Source organism: Spinacia oleracea, chromosome 2 (genome assembly GCF_020520425.1).
Source record: "Spinacia oleracea cultivar Varoflay chromosome 2, BTI_SOV_V1, whole genome shotgun sequence".
Taxonomy (NCBI): Eukaryota; Viridiplantae; Streptophyta; class Magnoliopsida; order Caryophyllales; family Amaranthaceae; genus Spinacia; species Spinacia oleracea.
Genome location: NC_079488.1, coordinates 110766737 through 110786266, shown reverse-complemented (window position 1 = coordinate 110786266; position 19530 = coordinate 110766737). Strand labels below are relative to the sequence as shown.

General features: G+C 34.2%; 1 protein-coding gene across 1 annotated transcript; it reads left to right on the top strand.

Annotated features, from left to right (window-relative positions):
* The first annotated feature begins 1564 nt into the window (after window positions 1-1564).
* LOC110796142 (SCY1-like protein 2 A) lies at window positions 1565-14256 on the top strand. The gene is made up of 14 exons (XM_022001173.2): window positions 1565-2304; window positions 2896-3000; window positions 5612-5722; window positions 5902-6084; window positions 7026-7152; window positions 8198-8259; window positions 8346-8432; window positions 9174-9260; window positions 9772-9885; window positions 10920-11048; window positions 11330-11392; window positions 12107-12268; window positions 12368-12486; window positions 12789-14256. The coding sequence occupies exons 1-14, from the start codon at window positions 1810-1812 to the stop codon at window positions 13714-13716; spliced, it is 2772 nt and encodes a 923-aa protein (XP_021856865.1). The 5' UTR covers window positions 1565-1809; the 3' UTR covers window positions 13717-14256.
* Window positions 14257-19530: the final 5274 nt, after the last annotated feature.

The following is a 19530-nucleotide window of genomic DNA, read 5'->3' as shown; positions in this document are numbered from 1 at the left end:
CATTTTGAAAGAGAGAAATTAAGGGGAAATAGAGTGTTATGGAATCAATGTCAATACATACTCTATATTTATTAAGTTACTTTTATTTATTTGCATCGATTGTTTAGTATGAGATGTTTGTAAATTATTTTTTGATTTTAAATGCTTTCAGAAATCGTAATAAAACAATTAAGTACAAAAAAAAAATCTAATATTGTCGACATTGTCAAATTAAACGGTAAAAAGAAAAAAGTAAGGGATAATGATGCTACAGTTTTTATTTATTATATTCATCTACTTTAGCCTTCTAGCACTCCATATATCCCGTGTTTATACACGGACAAACGGTAGTATGAAAAATGTAAAAGTCAAACTGTTACTGTATAAGTAGTCTAAATACTCCGTATTAAATAACGGATGAAGTAATACTTCCTCCATTCCTTAAATATTGTACCACGGTTGACTTTACGCTTTCTAACACATACACAACTCTTAATATCTCGAATTATGCATAAGTAAAAATTATATAAAAAAAATATTTAGAAAATATATGTCGTTACAAATCTAACAAGATCCCACATGACTGTATTTTTTCTAAAAATAATATTTAAAAAATATATGTCGTTACAACTAATATTTAATGTTAATAGTGTTAAAAACAAGATAGTGTAATATTTATGGGGCAAATTTGCCAAATACAACCTAATAAAGTTCTCTATTTGCCAATCACAACCTCAAATTTCTAATTTTGCCAACTACAACCTTTAACTTGTACATCTATTTTAAATTACAACCCGTAACCATTTTCCGGCAAAAATCACCGGAAGATGATGTCATAACGTTTTTTTTAAAAAATTACGAAGTACTACCTCCGTTTCAAAAAAGATCTTTACAGTTACTATTTGCACGGATTCCAATGCAATATTTAACTACTAATATATCCAATTTCGTATGTGAAAAAAATATAAAAAGTTGATATTATGAAAATACATCTCAAGACCAATCTAACAAGATCTTACATGTAACGTTTTGATGTATATAATAGTGAGAATTCACGGTCAAAGTTTTTATAATCTGGACACATTTTCCAAAGCGTAAAGAACTTTCTGAAACGGAGGTAGTACATAATATCTATTAAAAAATATTATTTTATCGATTTTTTTTCTTTTTGTTTAATTTCTCATTTATCGATTTAATTTTTTTATAGAAAATATGTGATTATTTTTTTAATAACATTATGACATCATATTCCGGTGATTTTTGTCGGAAAATAATTTTGGGTAGTAATTTAAAATGGATGTATAAATTTCAGGTTGTATTTGACAAAAATAGAAATTTGAAGTTGTAATTGGCAAATAGAGAACTTTATTAGGTTGTATTTGACAAATTTTCATATTTATGGAAAAGAGAAATATTAAAATTGGGCCATCAGAAAATATACAAAAAGCCCAGCTTGGAAATCCACCCGATCTTTAGTTGGGCTGTCGGCGGCGGCTTTCTTTCCCACGTGCCTCCAACTACGTCACCTCGCAAATTCGCAATTACTCGTAAATTAAAAAAAAAAAAGAAAAACCAAAAGCTGATCTGGACAAAGAGATGCCACCAATGTTCCAACATCAAACAGTTAAACACCAACACAACCAAAACACCCTTTCATCCTCCATTTAAATTCAACCGCCACCAACCACCGCTTCCGCCACCGTCCACTACCACCACCACGGAGGATCAAAGAAGTCAATCGTCCTATCAAATCGATCAAATTGATCGAATCATCGAATCATATCGATCCAATTGTAGAATTCCGAATTCTCTCTCCTCCTCTCTCCAACAATGGCGTTAAACATGAAAACCCTAACCCAAGCATTAGCCAGAACAGCAGCAGTGATCGAGAAAACAGTCTCAACAACCGTACAAGAAGTTACCGGCCCCAAACCCTTGCAAGACTACGAACTAGTTGATCAGATTGGATCAGCCGGCCCAGCTCTCGCGTGGAAATTGTACTCCGCCAAACCGCGTGGATCGTCTACTGGTAGTCAATATTCCGCGGTTTGTGTCTGGTTGCTCGATAAGCGGGCCCTCACCGAGGGTCGAACTCGGGCCGGGTTGTCGAAGGCGGCGGAGGATTCGTTTTTAGATGTTTTGCGAAATGATGCCGGTCGATTGGTTAGAATCCGGCATCCTGGTGTTGTTCATGTGGTTCAGGGGTTGGATGAGACTAAGAATGCAATGGCGTTTGTTACTGAGCCGATGTTTGCTTCTGTGGCTAATGTTCTTGGGGATTTGCATAATATTGAGAGTGTTCCAAAAGAGCTCAAGAGTGCTATGGTATGGTTAAATTAATGGTTTTGATTTAAGTGTTAGTTTAGGAATTCATGACAAAATCACTGCATTGTTTTCAATGTTTGATCAATGCTCATTGTTGCCACTTTTAGCTTCTTATAATCAGCCCATCATATATTATTCTTATTGTGTGGGGTGGAATTGTAATTTAATTTTTGATTTTTGATTTTTGATGTATGGTTAAATTAATGGTTTTGATTTAAGTGTTAGTTTAGGAATTCATGACAAAATCACTGCATTGTTTTCAATGTTTGATCAATGCTCATTGTTGCCACTTTTAGCTTCTTATAATCAGCCCATCATATATTATTCTTATTGTGTGGGGTGGAATTGTGATTTAATTTTTGATTTTTGATGTATGGTTAAATTAATGGTTTTGATTTAAGTATTAGTTTAGGAATTTATGACAAAATCACTGCATTTTGTTTTCCATGTTTGATCAATGCTTATTGTTGCCACTTTTAGCTTTCTATAATCAGCTCATCATAGATTATTCTTATTGTTTTGGGGTGGAATTGTGATTTAATTTTTGATTTTTGATGTAGTTGTGTACATATTGTTTTGTGGATTGTGTAGGAGATGGGATTGCTGGAAGTCAAACATGGGTTGCTTCAGGTTGCCGAATCTTTAGAGTTCCTTCATAATAATGCTCGTCTTGTTCATAGAGCGATTTCTCCCGAGGTTAGTTACTCGTGCTGTCACTGTTTTCTTTCGTGTTCAACACTGATTAGTATTATGTTAATCTTTGCAATGTGTAACCCGCGTGTTGTCGCAATGGTTGCTTCAAAGTAGCAAAGTTTATGGATGTTTATATATTGAACTAGGGGTTTTGCTGATTGTTGAATTAGTGGAAGTTTTTCGTTGGAGTGACTGGTGATGGAGAGACAATTCAGCTGACCATCTTGAAGAAGAAGTAAATTTGGAGTATTATGTTTAGTTGTGTTGTAAATTAGGTGTTAGCTAATTGTTGAACTAGGAGGAAAGAAGTTGTATTGTGTCTAGTGATTGCGGGACTATTGAAACATTTGCATACCTGCATTGCAGAAACAATAGTTGGTTTCCTAGATGCTTCTGAATGAGTAGTTTGATAATGCTTAGAATGTTAAGATGGTTACTCCGAACAAGCAAAGTTTCTATCTTCAACAAGGGAATTGTTATATCTGGGAAATGTTTAGGGGTTTTATATTACTACTCTTTTCAGTATTCCGTGCTTCTAGTTTCTCCTATCATAAGTCATAACCATGTCTTTTGAACTCACCTTTAATTTCTAGAGATTTGTAAATCCTCCTCATATGTTTCATTGAGCAACAATTCTGAGCTCTACTCTGTATATCTGGTAATTGTGTAAGTTGATCAATTGGGAATTCTCTAGTCCTATTTTTCACTGGATGACAATAATTTGGTGGGATTTGAAGACTCTTATAGTGCTCTATACCAGACCGCAATTCTATTTCATTTCTTTCTGAAACATTAGACCACTTTTTAGTTCTAGTAAATTAAAATTTTAACTTCCTGTTATTTCCCTTAATGATACCCTTATTAATAAAATTTGAAGAAAGTCTAATTTAGTAACTTGAAGAGGTAAAATCTTTTTAGTTTTTAGTAAACAAGCTTTTCACTTTCCTACTTTGCACTCCTAATAATGAATTTCAACAGAATACCACATTTTAAAGGTGAACATTCAAATGGTGAAGAAAAGCTGTAGTGTTTTATCTTACTTCTTTAAAATGACCCCCATATCAAATTATCTTATTAGTTAGGGACATTGTGACTGTGGCTAGTGACTAATTCTTTTTACCAAAACTTGGATACTAATGCTACATTGCTACTACAAACAAACAAATGTTTATTATGAGTTGCTTTTAGAAACATTAAGATTCCAATATGGCTGAAGGATTTTATTCCTACATTACCTGTCAAAGATACCCTTCAATGAAAGACTCCATTGAAATGGCAAAGAAAAGCTGTAGTGTTTTAACTCACTTCTTTAAAATGACCCTCAAATCAAATGTTTCCTACTCCGTATTAGTTAGGGACACCGTGACTAATACTTTTTACACAAACTTGGATACTAGTGTTACTAAAAGTCTACAAACACTCACGTGTTTCCTATGAGTTCCATTAGAAATTATGGTCCCAAAAAGTCTGAAGGCTTTTATTTGCATAATATTGCGACAGTTGCGGATAATGTCAATACTGATGATAAACATGACATGTAATGGACTTTTTGCTAGCTTTTGTGTCCTACGCTTTCTGAGCGGTAAGACTGAATTTGTACTATTTTCCATTTGAAAGCGCAAAATTCTTATGGCTTTAGGATTTTGATTAAAGGTTGAGGGGGTGTGCGTTTGGCTTCCATCTTGATGCCATTTAGGCTCTCAGCACCAGCAATTTCTTCGCTGCTTCTGGTAGTTATTACTAGGATAAGAAACTTTTTTATTTTGTGTTCCACATAGGTGTTTCTGTTAAAAATGAATGATGGAACTTATCGGATTAGGGGTTCAAATGTGTTTCTTTGCCAGATTGAGTTGTGTACTTGACCTGTTTTTCGGTCTCAATTCTGAAGCTTCTGAGAATGTCTTTGTTTGATCTCGCACATTCGAGATTCTGATTCTTCTTTGACCCTTCTCAAGGTAATTTGATTGGCTCCGAGTCTAGTTTCTACAGGACTCATCATCCTCTACCTATCCTGTAAATTTTTCTGTCCAGTTGGAGTTCATTTTTCACGTATACCTATTTTTAGATGTCTTAAAATATCTCTCACATTTCAAAAGATATTTATAGTTTATGATTGGAGAGAGTGCGGAAATGACCCTGCTGTTGTGAAGGTTGTTAATCATGTCATTGATTACAGGGGATAAAATTTATTGCAATCAATTCTGGGCATGAGTTCTTACTCCCTCTGGGTTATACCCATTTACTGTAGACTTTTTATCTGCTAGTCGTGGCTACTGCGGTGGTCAAGTGTCCGCTTGCTATTCCCCAGACCTTGTTGGGGTGAGAGCTTTGGGCACTTAGTACGTAGGTACGTAGACTCTTGTTTCTGGAAAGGTGGATAATGTAAGAGAGAGTGAGGGAAAGTTGTAATTGTCGTGGGGATAAGAGAGATAAGACGGTAGAATAAAGTAGAAGTTGTAAACAAAAAAAATTACCTCAAAATGGAAAGTGGATATAACAACAAAAACAATAGAGGAGCATTTCCTTTGCCTAATTTTCTTTTGTAGTTGGATGTGAAAGTTATTCATTTTCCTATCAACTTGTGTCATGTTTTACAAGTTATTTAACGTTGCAGAGCATCTTAATTACTGCTAGTGGAGCCTGGAAGCTTGGTGGTTTTGGTTTTGCAGTTTCCACTGATCAGGCATCAGGTGGTTCATCAAGTACGCAGGCCTTCCACTATGCTGTAAGTTAGCCCTTTTCTTCTGTAGACATGTTTGTCTGATTTTATCATTGAAATCTATACAATTTTGTTTTGGAAGATCAGAGTCCAAAGATGTACGTATATCCAGCTAAGGAGTCTTTGGCCATGGTTACCCTATTCTATGACTTACAAACACCCGTCTTTAACTGATTGACATGCAGGAATATGATGTGGAGGATTCCATTCTTCCGCTACAACCATCTCTTAATTATACTGCCCCTGAGTTGGTTCGCAGTAAAGAGTCTTCAGGTGGACGCTTGTCAGATATTTTCAGTTTTGGATGCCTTGCCTATCACTTGATTGCTCGTAAGCCTTTATTGGACTGCCACAACAATGTCAAGATGGTATCTTATCAATTTGAAATTTGAGATATAAAATATTGATGCTAGCGTTTCTATGTTTTTTTGGTTTTGGCTCTTTTATTTTTATTTTTGACCAAGCAGTTTGTGTAATCATTTTGTTTGTGTTCATTGATGGATTAATCTTCTTTTCAAGGTGGATGAAGAGTCGCCTCCATCTTTATTTCACATTGTTCTAAGGGATAATTCCCTTAATTTTCTTCACGCATAGGAGAGGGAGGCTTAGGAGCTGATAAAAGTTGGAAAGCTTCAAAGAGCTTTTTCATATTTTAGGTTGACTTGTGTGGTACATTGTAAGGAGTTTAGGAGCTCAAAAACTGAGCTTCCACAGTTCCACTACTCATTGGATATCCTTGATGTCTTCACAAAAAAGCTGTCCCAAATAAACCAGTTTTGCTTTACCGTTGCATTATAATTTGAAAAGGGGTGTAAGATCTGTTTGGTGTTGTTCATCTTAGTCATTTAGGTTCTTCAGAATTATTTTCAACTAGAGTATAGATTCACCTCCGACAAATATTTAATTAGACCAGTTCTATTAGTTAAATTTTTTTGGTTACTTTTCTTGAGTCTTTTTCCCCATGCTTTGGGATTCTTTTTGATGGATGTCATTTATTATTTGCCTGTTATTTAAAATAGTTGTTCTTTTGGCAGTACATAAATAGAATTCCAAAAGGGGTGTAAGATCTTTTTGGTGTTGTTACCCTGAGTCATTTAGGTTCTTCAGACCTTTTTTCAATTAGAGCAAAGATTCACCTCCGACGAATATTTAATTAGACCAGTCCTATTAATTAATTTTTGGTTACTTTTCCTGAGTCTTTTTTTCCCCATGCTCTGGGATTCTTTTGATGGATGACATACATTACTTGCCTGTTATTGGATGACATACATTACTTGCCTGTTATTCTGAATAATTGTTCTTTTGGCAGTACATAAATACGCTGAACTATTTATCTAGTGAGGCATTCTCATCCATCCCGCCAGAGTTGGTTCCAGACCTACAAAGGATGCTTTCATCTAATGAGTCTTTGAGGCCTTCAGCTATGGATTTTACAGGTACTAGTTGTGCTTATTATTTTATGGGATGAGTAGTCCCGTTTCCCTCTTGTTTATGTTCAAGCTTTAAATGCTAGTTTGCACAAAGATTTTATTCCCCCAGTTTCATTTTACATGGCATTTTTAGCCAATTTCCCCTCCAAAGCATAAGTCGTTCTACAATATCTCTGCAACATTATATGCCACTTTAATATCAATACTGTACAGTATTTGTTATATTTTCACAATACCAATATCTACAATCTATAAAATTCTTTATATGTGCACAAGTATTTAACTGTGCAACACGCCTCATAAAAAGAAACAGAGGTAGTATGTGTTCCTACTCTTTTTCGGAAGGAAAGAGTATGTGTTACTATTCTATTAGTGAATGGAAGTATAATGTCTGCTATGAAGGGTATTGATTTTAACTGTCTGCTATGGTATATGTCATTTGTTATGTTGGGCTATGTATTGAATTTGGAATTGGTTTGTAAATTAACTTGATTTGGGATCCTAAAGTGAACTTCAAGCTATATTTTTGGGATATTACCAATTTTTAAACATAAAAGAACTTGATAACAGAGTTGCTATCATGAAATGTTGTTGACTGGAGTAGCAGCATTTAAGTAGTCTAGTTGGTTTTATCTTTTCAGAATTTTTTGTCAAAGATACAAAAGGATCTAAATTAACTGGCTTCACTTTGTCTGTGAATTCGATGTCCTTTGCTCTCACAATTTGACACCGGCCAAGCTCAAAAATCATTTTGCTCATTATGATTTGTTTTAACTTGTAAGCCAAGCTTTTAAATTTAAATTCATCCTTACAAGCATAGTGTTGAAATACGTGGGCTGAAATATTGATAAATGAAAAAAGTTCACAACAAATGCGATATTCTTAATCTTAAAGAATGTTATTCGAGTCTTGCCTCATGATAGGATACTAGATCTTATTCTTGTATTAAAAAGTTGATTTTGTTAAACTATTATAAGAGTGACAGAATCTTGTTTTTTGTATTGTTATTTTGAAATTTGTGGAATTTATTTGTCTTTCAAATCTATTGGAGGTTCATCTTTCTTCCGAAATGATACAAGATTGCGGGCGCTTCGCTTCTTGGACCACATGCTTGTAAGAATCATCTGTTCCCCTTAGCTTTAAAGGGTTCTCTTTGACTTCCTTGACTACGTTTATAAACAAAATTGATTTGTTTGTAGGAAAGAGATAACATGCAGAAGACTGAGTTTTTAAAAGCATTGTCGGATATGTGGAAGGATTTTGACTCAAGAGTGTTGCGGTATAAGGTTTGACTTTCTTTACTGTTGCATTTTAGTTTTTATGTTATGTCCTTTAAGGAACCTTTCTTTTTCTCAATTTCTCTTGCTGAGCTGAGTCTCCTGACGAATGCATCCTTACAAGCATCTACTCGCTATCACTAAATACTCATTGGAAACATTATCTGCTCGCTAACATCCTGTAAAGTCTGCTATATACTATATGTTAAATAATATTTTTTTATTCTAACATGACAGCACTGGAAGTGTATACCTGCTAGTAATATAAAAGGATGACTCTGCTGAATGGTCAATATTGGTCAAATTTCAATCTGCATGTTCATAGTTTTGATTATATTTTATAGGTGCTTATTCAAGAAGAATATAAGTTTGACTGTACTGTTGTGAGGAGGAAAGGAAGCTATGATGATGGGTTATTAGTTAACAATCAATATGCACAGTTTCCATAAATCTGGATAGGAGAGGCATAATATACAATGTGAACCACATAATTAATAGTAGCAGTTGAATGAACCTGGTAGCTGAGAGCATATGTCCAGTGCGGAGTCTTAGTTCATCTGATGTTTGGTAGACAACAAATATGCTTGATGAGAAAGCTGCTTAAGTTTTTTCTTTCTTTCTTCAATCTGTATTGAAGCTGTCAAATTAATCCACATTCCGGCTTTCACAGCTCGCTGTCATCCAGCTGAGTTTTCCATGCTATGCACATCCTTGAGTCTGATGAACCCCTTTCTTCTGTGCTCCATGCAGGTCCTACCACCTCTTTGCGCTGAACTTCGAAATGTGGTAATGCAACCAATGATATTGCCAATGGTCCTCACAATAGCAGAATCCCAGGTATAGACATCATTGCTTGACTTTGGTGTAAAACACAATTAGGATCCAGATGGACGGTGATACACTGTTATTGCTGCTGTTATTGCTGCCTTTGTTGTAAATTGAAGATTTTCATGTGCTTCATCTACATCCTTTTTTCAGTGTGGTTGACTGGTTGTGGCATGCGGCATGTGTTACTTTGTTAATAATTTAATCTACTGAATACTTGTGTTTTTGTCTTGTTCAATATCCATCTCTGCAATTTCTGAGCAAGTTTTGTCCCTCTATTCCTTTATGTTGCTGCTATAATTAAGTGATTGGCGTGGTTGTGGTGTTTTCCTGGTCTCTATGGTGGAATGTATTTGAATTATTTTGAAGTTATGGTTGGCATATGCTTCTATCGTTATGGTGATCTTTTGCTGGTAATGTCATAGAGAAATGAGAGAGAACTTTTTCTTTTTTCCCCAAAAATTCGCCATGTTTTCTAATTGCAGACACTATGTAGATATAATTATTTTTAACTGTTTTGCAGGACAAACAAGAATTTGAGCTGTCTACCTTGCCAGCTCTTGTTCCTGTCTTCAGTTCTGCTTCTGGCGAAACACTGTTACTGCTTGTGAAGCATGCTGAGCTAATTATAACCAAGGTGACTTGTAATTCTTTGTTTGTCTTTTCGCTTCTTTGTTTTGCTATCCAGATGCCTATGATGGGTATTTTCTGTTGGTCCCTTGATGTTCCTTAGCATTGTTGAATGGAGCACAGTCTATCTGTTCCGCCCAGTTATATGAATTTATGTACTTCTCTTTTGCTTCCTTTGAATCGAAGGGCTATTGGTGGGTTGGAAAACTTGGAATGGCGGGAGAAGTACCTTGATGGTTCAAATTCTTCTTTCTTTATGGAGTTGAAGCGTTGCTGTATAGTTAATTAGTTAGCAGTTGGGAATAGGGAGTGCAGTTTGGGAATTTGTAGCAGAATTTGGTGGTTGGGAATTCATTTCGTAATTTCATGTTTTGTGTAAGGAATGTGCTCGGAAATAAATTAATTAATGAAATGTTCTTTATTAATACTCATACCCAATTCCTTTCTACCCCCCTCATCTGGGTAATAAAATGGTGGGTTAAATACCCAATCTGTATATTACTATATTCCTTATCCCTTGATATTCAACTTGGGATTTGTGATTATGGGAATTCATTGCTCTTTCGCTACCTTGAGTTCCATGAAACTAACTCTTCTTATTGTGTACTCAATCCCATGAAGAAAATATGGAACTTAAGATTTCGATATAGAATTGCCATCTCTACATTTCTATTCCCAAGATAAAAAAGGTCCTTTCTAGAATTCTAGGTGTTTAATTTGTCCTCGCGTCTTGACATGTACAAATTGTGTTGCGAAGTGGGAAAACAGGGTATGTATCACTATAAATGCATAATCAGAAGTACAGTGTATCACTTGTTGGTGAAGGTGATATATGCTCATAATTGTACTTTAGAGAGTGATATATATTTTAACCTGAAAAAGAAATGTGAAAAATGATGAGACAGATATATAAAGGAAGTATAAAAAAAGATAGGGACAAGGGAGTATAACTAATTGCATGTAAACTAAATGTAAAACTAAAGTGGAGTAACATGTGTATAATGCTGCTACTAACTTTTTCTATTTTATTTATTTATTCAGAGTAGTCATGAAGACCTAGTCTCACGTGTGCTTCCCATGCTTGTTCGTGGTTATGATGACACTGATCCTCGCATACAAGAGGAAGTTCTGAAAAGAACACTCTCTCTTACAAAGCTTCTGGATCCTCAGGTGTGGCTTGTGTTTTTCATTATTTCATTCTGTTATTTAAATATCTCAAGGGAATCTTTTCGTTTGGGATTATATTGAACAGAGAATGTTGAAGAAGATTTTTTTTGAGAGGATAGGCACTTTTTCTGTGTGATACGGCTTATCCTATAAATTTGCTGGACATTTTCTGTATTAGTTTCTTCCTATGGCTATTGGATTATTTTGTGAACCTAGGAGTTTAACTATAGTTTGCTTGCTTTTTAAGCATATCTGTAACACTTATTTTATCCTCATTGTTGCAGTTGGTGAAACAAGCAATAGTTACTCGTGTACATGGCCTGGCTCTCAAGACCACTGTCGCTGCAGTAAGTAACTTATTCATCGGTATCGTCATCTTCTCCTTCTTAATATAAGAAGGGTTCATTGAGGGTGATTATGTCTTTATTACTCGTATTTGCTTTTGATGACATTATTGGATGCTGGAGTTTCGAGCGGTATGCACTCTATTATTATGCATTAGCTTTTATATTGTGAATAGGAGTGTATAACGTTGTGAGTTGGCATATAGTAGAAATTCTGGGAAGGAAAGATGGTGAACTCTTCTTGCTGTCATAGAAGATATCAGATTGGTTATTATTGCAACTTAGAACTCCCGGTCAATGTGATTACACTTTTGGTATCCTACCTGCTCTATCGGAATTCTTATTGCACCGGAGAGTCTGGAGTTTCAACTGTTCTTTCATTCGTTGCTTTGGAAAACAATGAATCTATTAACCCCCTCTATTGATAATTAGACAAATCTTTTAGCATGCCACATGAAGCTGTTGGTACACTCTAAATTCAGTAATGAAGTTTTTCTTGACAATTATCATTGAAACCAGACTGAAATTATTAGAGATTAAACATTGGTGATGCATGCAATACAACTTAAGTTAGAATTTTCAATCAGTCCAGCTGATGTTAGATATTGTGTTAAATAGTTTTCTATTTCTCCAGCATCTGCGATTCTGCAGTCATTTCATCTGTGGATTTTGACATTTTATATGGTTATACCTGATAAATTTGCATCTGATGAGCAGGTGAGAGTAAATGCATTGCTGTGCTTAGGGGAGTTGATTCACACACTTGATAAAAGTTCTATCCTAGAAATATTGCAAACGATTCAACGGTGCACAGCTGTTGACCGTTCACAGCCAACTCTTATGTGTACTCTTTCGGTCGCTAACTCTATCTTAAAGCAGGTAATTCAGCATTATTTTCTTTCGGCGATACTTTATCAAATCGATATTATAAGTTAAAATTTAATCTTATGGCTTTCTTCTGCTATCTTCATTCTTCAGTATGGAACAGAGTTTGTGGCGGAACATGTTCTCCCTCTTCTCACTCCTCTTCTAATCGCTCAGCAATTAAATGTCCAACAGTTTGCAAAGTATATGGCCTTTGTTAAGGACATTTTAAGGTAGTTTCATCATGTCCTTTTTTGTTTTCTTCTAGTCACACTCTATGTTACCTGGACTCTTCATTTAACCTCAAGTACCCGTGTTGGATCCTCGACACTCCGACATCGGTACGGACACTCCGGCACTTTATTTTCGACTTAAATCATGGAAAACTTTCACAATTTAGCGGAATCGGACACTCGGACACGTACCCGTGTCCGACACTAGTACCCGAGTCCAAATAACGTAACTCACACTTCATTCTTTTGCTATGTGCAGTTTTGATTCTCATTTGATTTATGTGGGATTGGTTTGATCACAGGAAAATAGAGGAGAAAAGAGGAGTATCTGTCACCGAATCTGGCATACACGAGGTCAAATCATCTCCTGCACTTGGATCTATGATGAAACAACCTACTGAAATGAATGGAACACACTCAGTTTCAGCTGTAAAGAAGAGTCATTCATGGGACGAAGACTGGCCTGTGACAAAGAAATCAGACACAACCAACCAATCTTATTCAGCAAATGTATCATCTTCAACAAAGCCTGTTGATGAGAATCGTTTGACAAATGGTGTATCCGTGCATTCCAATTCATCGGTATTACCTTCTATCTCTGATTCACAAATGATGAATTCTTGCCCGTCAATCGATATTGAATGGCCACCTCGAACATCTGGTGTAACTTCTCAAACAAGTAATTATGAGACACCAAATCAGAGCGCATCTACTGCATCTACTGCAAGTGTTGATGAAATTGATCCTTTTGCTGACTGGCCCCCTCGACCTAATACTGGTTCTGGAAATTTAAACAATGGGATTTCAGGACTATCCACTAACAAGCTTGTGTCTGGTTCTAGTTCTAGCACAGGTTCATCAAACAGTGCATATTTCCAGAACAACAATTTATCAAACAGTGCATATTTCCAGACACCAAGTTTTGCTGAGCCATCAAAACAATATCAGGGAGGTTCAGGGTTGAACAACCTGGGTTTTGGTAATGGGCAAACTTTAGGTGGTCTAAAACAAAACCAAGGCAGTTATAGTTCAGGGAATTCGAAAGATCTCGGTTCCATTTTCTCATCTGCCAAAAATGACCAAACTGCCCTTAGACTGGCTCCACCACCCTCGACTGCTGTTGGTAGAGGAAGGGGACGAGGCAGAGGTGCTCAAGGTCATCCCGGTGCTACATCAGGTGCGCGTAAGGCATCAACTTCTGAGCAGCCACCACTTATGGATTTGCTATAAGAACAAGCAAGTACCCATGATGCATAATTGCATATGTAATGAACTGGGTAAATGTCAAAGATAACAAGTTTGAGGATCAGTGATGCATTGATGCATATGTAATGAAACTGGGTAAAAGTCAAAGGATAACAAGTTTGAGGATCAGTGATGCCGATAGGTACGTACAAATGCCACGGAAATCAAGTAAAGTTGCTAATTCTTCGGCGAAAAATTCCAGCCATTGGATGATAATAAACTTGTCACTTCCATTGTATCAGCTGTTGAATTTTGTATTTGAAAATATTACCTACAGTATTCATTTTCTGCCATTTGGTAAATTTTTTCCTTTAGATTTTTTGGATGGCCAGCCTTGTAATATAATGACGTTGAGCTGCATCCTGAAATGAAAAAAAACTACATAGGGAGAGTCCGTGAGCGATTTTTTTTTTTCTTTTTTTTTTTCGGGGTTGGTTACAACTCTTAGAAGAGTGTTAAATAGCCTTGTACTGCGTAATAAACAAATTAAGATTGTTAATTGTACTCTCATTTTCTTTTTTTCTATGAATATTCTTGTAAGTAGCCAAACCAAAAAAACTTATTTGGAATTCTGTTTTACATGAAAAATTATTTTTCATTAAAAATGTTTTTCCCCAAATCAAATGGAGTCTATGTCTACCAAGAAGTTAGGTGGTTTTGTCAATTTATCTATCGAGAATTGACACAAGTGTTTTCACATAACTAACTAGGCTACTGCTACAGAGTGCTATATTACACGGATTAGGATACTACAAGTCTACTACCATACAGACCCGTTATGGAGCAGTCCATCCAGATATATAGTATAGGGGCCCAAAATTTTGGGCCCAAAAAAATTAAATTCGGTGGTTAATGTTCAAATCCAAAAAAAGAAGTGCAAATCTATATTCCCTTCTACCAATTCCGCGTGAGATTAAGAGAATAATTACCAGTCAACTTCCTTCGTTTAATGCTAATCAACCTCCTCATTTTCTCTCTCCAATTTCCCATGGTATTTAATTTCCAAAAAAGTATTCATTTACGAATTACTTAATTCATTTACGAGTTACTTAATTCATTCTCATTTTTCTAGTAATAATGGAACCTTATTCATTTTCATAAACAACCCATACAAAATTTTAAGTAATCTTAATAATATGGATATATAATTTGTATAAACAATCTTAATACGTCTCAATCCGTTTGTGCCTACCGATTGAGCCGCGATCGAGATTTTGGAAATCAGGTAAGCGGACGAAGAGACAGACGATTTTCTTCCGTGCACGCTTCTTTCCTCTTGCGTGCGTTGACGAGTGGTTACTTACTAACCGTGTCTGCCCACTCTGTCGTTTCGAGTTGCCATTGGCTGCGTGAATCGATCGTCAAATTCGACCAGATTTTTTTTTAGGGAAAATTCAACCAGATTTGATTTCTCTTTATTTCATTATTTTTATTTTGTTTTATAATTTATTCGTATATTTACATTTAGCTTAACTCTTCGTCTTAACATGGTTAAAATTTATATTGTCATTAGGTAAAAAAAAAAAAATTGTTTTCACAATCCGCATTTTCATTTAGGTTGAAAAAGAAAAAAAAAAATATTGTTTCTACGTCGTTTGTTTTTATGAATTATAAGCTTTTTTTTATTAATTTTTTTAAGGGAAATTTATATATTAGATTTTTATTTTAGGCAATCTTTAGGTTAATTTTGATTTAATAAACTTGTTAGTAATAGATAGCTTAACATAGAATTAAGAAAGATTATCGGGTTTAGTAATTAGTATCATTAGGAATTATAAGAAAATAGTAATATTTTCCGGTTTCATGGAAGTGTATTATATTAATGAAATAGGTTATGACCCATGCAACACACGGATGTTACTAAAATTGTTTACAGAGTATTATTAATTACTCGTAAACAATAATATACTGAGAATATTTTTATTGAAATAGAATTTATTTGTATTTGTTACGTGTGGTTGACAAGATATGAGATAATCTAATATATATATATATAAAGGGGAGTTTTTTGGAGATCATTTAGAGCGTCCACGTAGGATCTCCATGTCATTGCATATAATTAAGTTATTAACTAATTAAATAAATAAATAAATAAATAATATTAGAGTCTTGCCACAATAGATTACTTAATAAAGATAGATTTCACAAACTTCTACCATCTTTTTGTATATATATATTTCGTACGGCCTTCACCAAAATAATCTCAACCTTCACCAAACGTTCAACATCTTTTATCTCCCCTAAATTCACTAATTTTTGAGGATTTCAATTCCATTGTCTAGGTACTTCTTAGACTCCCTAGAAGAATAAAAAACGGTGTTTGTTTTTAATGGTAATTAACAAATACTCCGTACCACCCTACTAACAGTTTTTATGCCTCCTCTTATCACCCCTACTACCGTTTAATCACACATGATTAAACAATCTCAAGATTGTCTTTAATTTATCCGACATAACGAACTACAATTTAGGTGTGAAAATTACACGTTGATATAACCGGGTTTGCAAGCCTACATGTAGAAAGACACCTGCCCGAAGATCTCCCAATATCATGGATAGTTAGATATTAGATGTTTTTTTTTTAAAATTAGTTATTATAATTTCAATTAGCTTAATGACAAGAATTCCATCCAATTTTTATTCTCCTTTTTTTTTTACAACTTTGGGATTTTGCATAATCACAGTGTCTTAAACTTAGAAGGCTATATTTTAATTTCTCGAGCCTTGACATTCTTGATAGACAACTGAACAGTTTGCTATTAAGAATGCAAATCCAAGGCTATGTATATTATTTTACTTTTTAGCATTTTGGTTGTTACGTATTTGTGCTAGAACTGAATTAGGATGCATGTTGAGGCCTTAGACACAGCATACGTCCTCATGGAGGTGTTTGAGATTAACATCAGATGTACTAGAATTGAATTAGGATGCATGTAACTCTTTAAAAGATAAAGACCCGGTAAAAGATAATAAGAGATAAAGATGAATAAAACTCAGTAAAAGATAATAAGAGAAAAATAAAAATAGATAAATAAAGACCCGATAAAAATGAATAAAACTCAGTAAAAGATAATAAGAGAAAAATAAGAACCGGTAAAAGATAAAATAGATAAGAGATAATTTTTTAAAAATTTAATAGATAAATAAAGACCCGTTAAACGGTCATACTCATTGATTATAAAAACCATCACTATTTTAATTATCACTTAAAGTTGAAAAAAAAAACTCAAAAAAAAAAACTCAAAAAAAAAAAAAATTTAACCCGTGCATCGCACGGGCTTTAAATCTAGTTAACTATAACAGCATAGTAAAATGTTAAATTTGTGTAAAATATAATTGGTTAAAATTGGTCAATATTAATTAAACATAGTATACATTGTATTATATACGTACAAAACACATATGAACGAAAATATGTTTAAAAAACACAAAAGCTATAAATTTTTTAAAAACTTTGATAAACCTTGAAATCACATAAAATTTACTCAATATGGTTGTAATACCTCAGAAGACCCTAAAATACCTAATAAGTACCTTCACACTTTCATTTGTGACTTTTACTATTCTTGGTACGGGATAATATTTGACCTTGTACGAAAAAACAAATAAAAGAATATAAAAAACTCGTGAAATATAGTACCTACCCTGTATATATACGAAGTATATGTATAATACGGAGTAATAAAAAAAAAGCTATACAATCGGCAAAATTTATTATTTAAATAAAGTACATACTGTACATTGGATCAATTGGTAAGGGAGTTGATCTGGCTTAATTTGAGTCTAATAGGCCCAAAGAACGCAACATGTGAGCTTACCCCCTCACAAGGGCCCAACATCAGCTCGTTCGGAACAGTCGGATGTATGTCCGAATACCGAATGCTTGGAAATAAGGAACATGAGTTATTTAAAAAAATAACTAGACTTTTAAATACTTGGCCCAACATACGCATGGTTCATTCTTTTACTTATTTCAAGACTTTTTTTAAGTTTGCCAAGTATTTAAAATTCAAGGTTTTTTTTTTTTTTTTTTTTTTTTCGGGTGGCACGTGCCCCCCTCGCCCTCAGCTGAGTCCGCCATTGTGTACAACTACTTTGTTGAATCTCATATTCTCATCTGATTTCCTTGTATAATCTTTAAAATATTAGAATTTATAAAATAACGGTGAACAGTAAAATTGGTAAATTTATGTAAACATTGTAATTAGTACTCCGCAGATTGTGATTTTCATTGTATCCTTTTTTTAAAAATTGTATTTTTTATTTTTTTTAAAAGTGTCTACCCTATTTCAAAATTCTGGATACGCCACTATGTGGAGTACCCTATTTCAAAAGTCTGGATACGCCACTACGTCATTGGAAACTGTTGTGGGGGTACGAAGAGTGTGTGTGACATATTTGGGTGCTTAGCTTAGGAAGCATTAAACCTTGGTGCCTAGGAAATGTTTTGTGTCTTGCCGTTTGGGATATTTGAGTGTGTAACGCGTTAATCAATTGTGTTTTTGATCGAGAAGCTCGAGAGTCGGATGTGAATGATGATTGAATTGCAATTAAGGAAATTTTTGTGGTGTTTCGTGACTTGTCGTTTGAGATACTTGAGTGTATAACGAATTAATTGTTTTCTTTTATCAAGAGCTGGAGAATCGGATGTGAATGATGATTGAATTGCAGTCAAGGAAAATTTTGAGGTGTTTCGTGTCTTGCCACTTAGGATACTTGAGTGTATAACGAATTAATTGCGTATTTTTTATCAAGAAGTTGGAGAATCGGATGTGAATGATGATTGAATTGTAATTAAGGAAAATTTTAATAATATTAAAGGTATGAGAATTAAAATGCAAGTATAGTTTATAGTGGAGTATTTGGGATACTTGAGTGTATAACGAATTAATTGCATTTTTTTATCAAGAAATTGGAGAATCGGATGTGAATAATGATTGAATTGTAATTAAGGAAAATTTTAATGTTATTAAAGGTATAGGAATTAAAATACAAGTATAGTTTATAGTGGAGTATTTGGGACTTAGGAATCTGTATTGATATTATTCACTTCTTATAAGGATTTTAAGATTAAAACATAGAAATAAACAGAGTAGGATTCCAGCCATGAAAGGTTTCGATCATTTGCAACAAACCTAAGATATTTGATGAAGGTTTCGGTCCGGAGTGAACGTGGAGATCGATTAACCTATAAGTTCAATTAGAACTCGATATTCATTTTATGCATAAACCTTTTTTTTTTCCTGGTGTGGTTTTGTTCAATTCGGAGATTGTACATTGCATAACTTTTTTGAGATCATAATAAGAAGAGATTAAGGGTCTTCAGTCCCGCGGTTTTTTTACTCTTCATATTGAAGAGTTTTTCTACGTAAAAATTTGTGTGTCGCCTCTCATTTTTCCATTATAAGTTTCATCTGTTTGATTCAACCAATATAAATAGTGAATATTGAAAAATAACAAAAATAGTGATAGAAATTAATTTGAGGACGCACACAGAATTTTTGATGTACCTAAATAATATAACAAAATTGTATTTTTATCGTTGATTACATTGATAAGAATTGTATGACTATAGTTGCGAGAGTTCATATCTCTCAACTATCTCTTTGTTATAATCCTTGTTTCTACTTCTACCCTTCATATTTTGTGAGAGCTTTCTTGATTAGCCCATCTATCAACTTATGCACATACAACGTATTTATAGTTGTTGTATCATAGTTTCTAAATTTCTCTACACTTGTCTAATATTACATATATTCCACATCCCATGTCTAAGATATTTCTAGATACATCATTACT

Bases quoted from the DNA above. Each gene is read 5' to 3' on its own strand.
- LOC110796142 (XM_022001173.2), top strand. From the start codon at position 1,810: ATGGCGTTAAACATGAAAACCCTAACCCAAGCATTAGCCAGAACAGCA. The intron at 6,085-7,025 runs GTATCTTATCAA...TTCTTTTGGCAG, and splicing joins GCCACAACAATGTCAAGATG to TACATAAATACGCTGAACTA. The intron at 9,261-9,771 runs GTATAGACATCA...ACTGTTTTGCAG, and splicing joins TCACAATAGCAGAATCCCAG to GACAAACAAGAATTTGAGCT.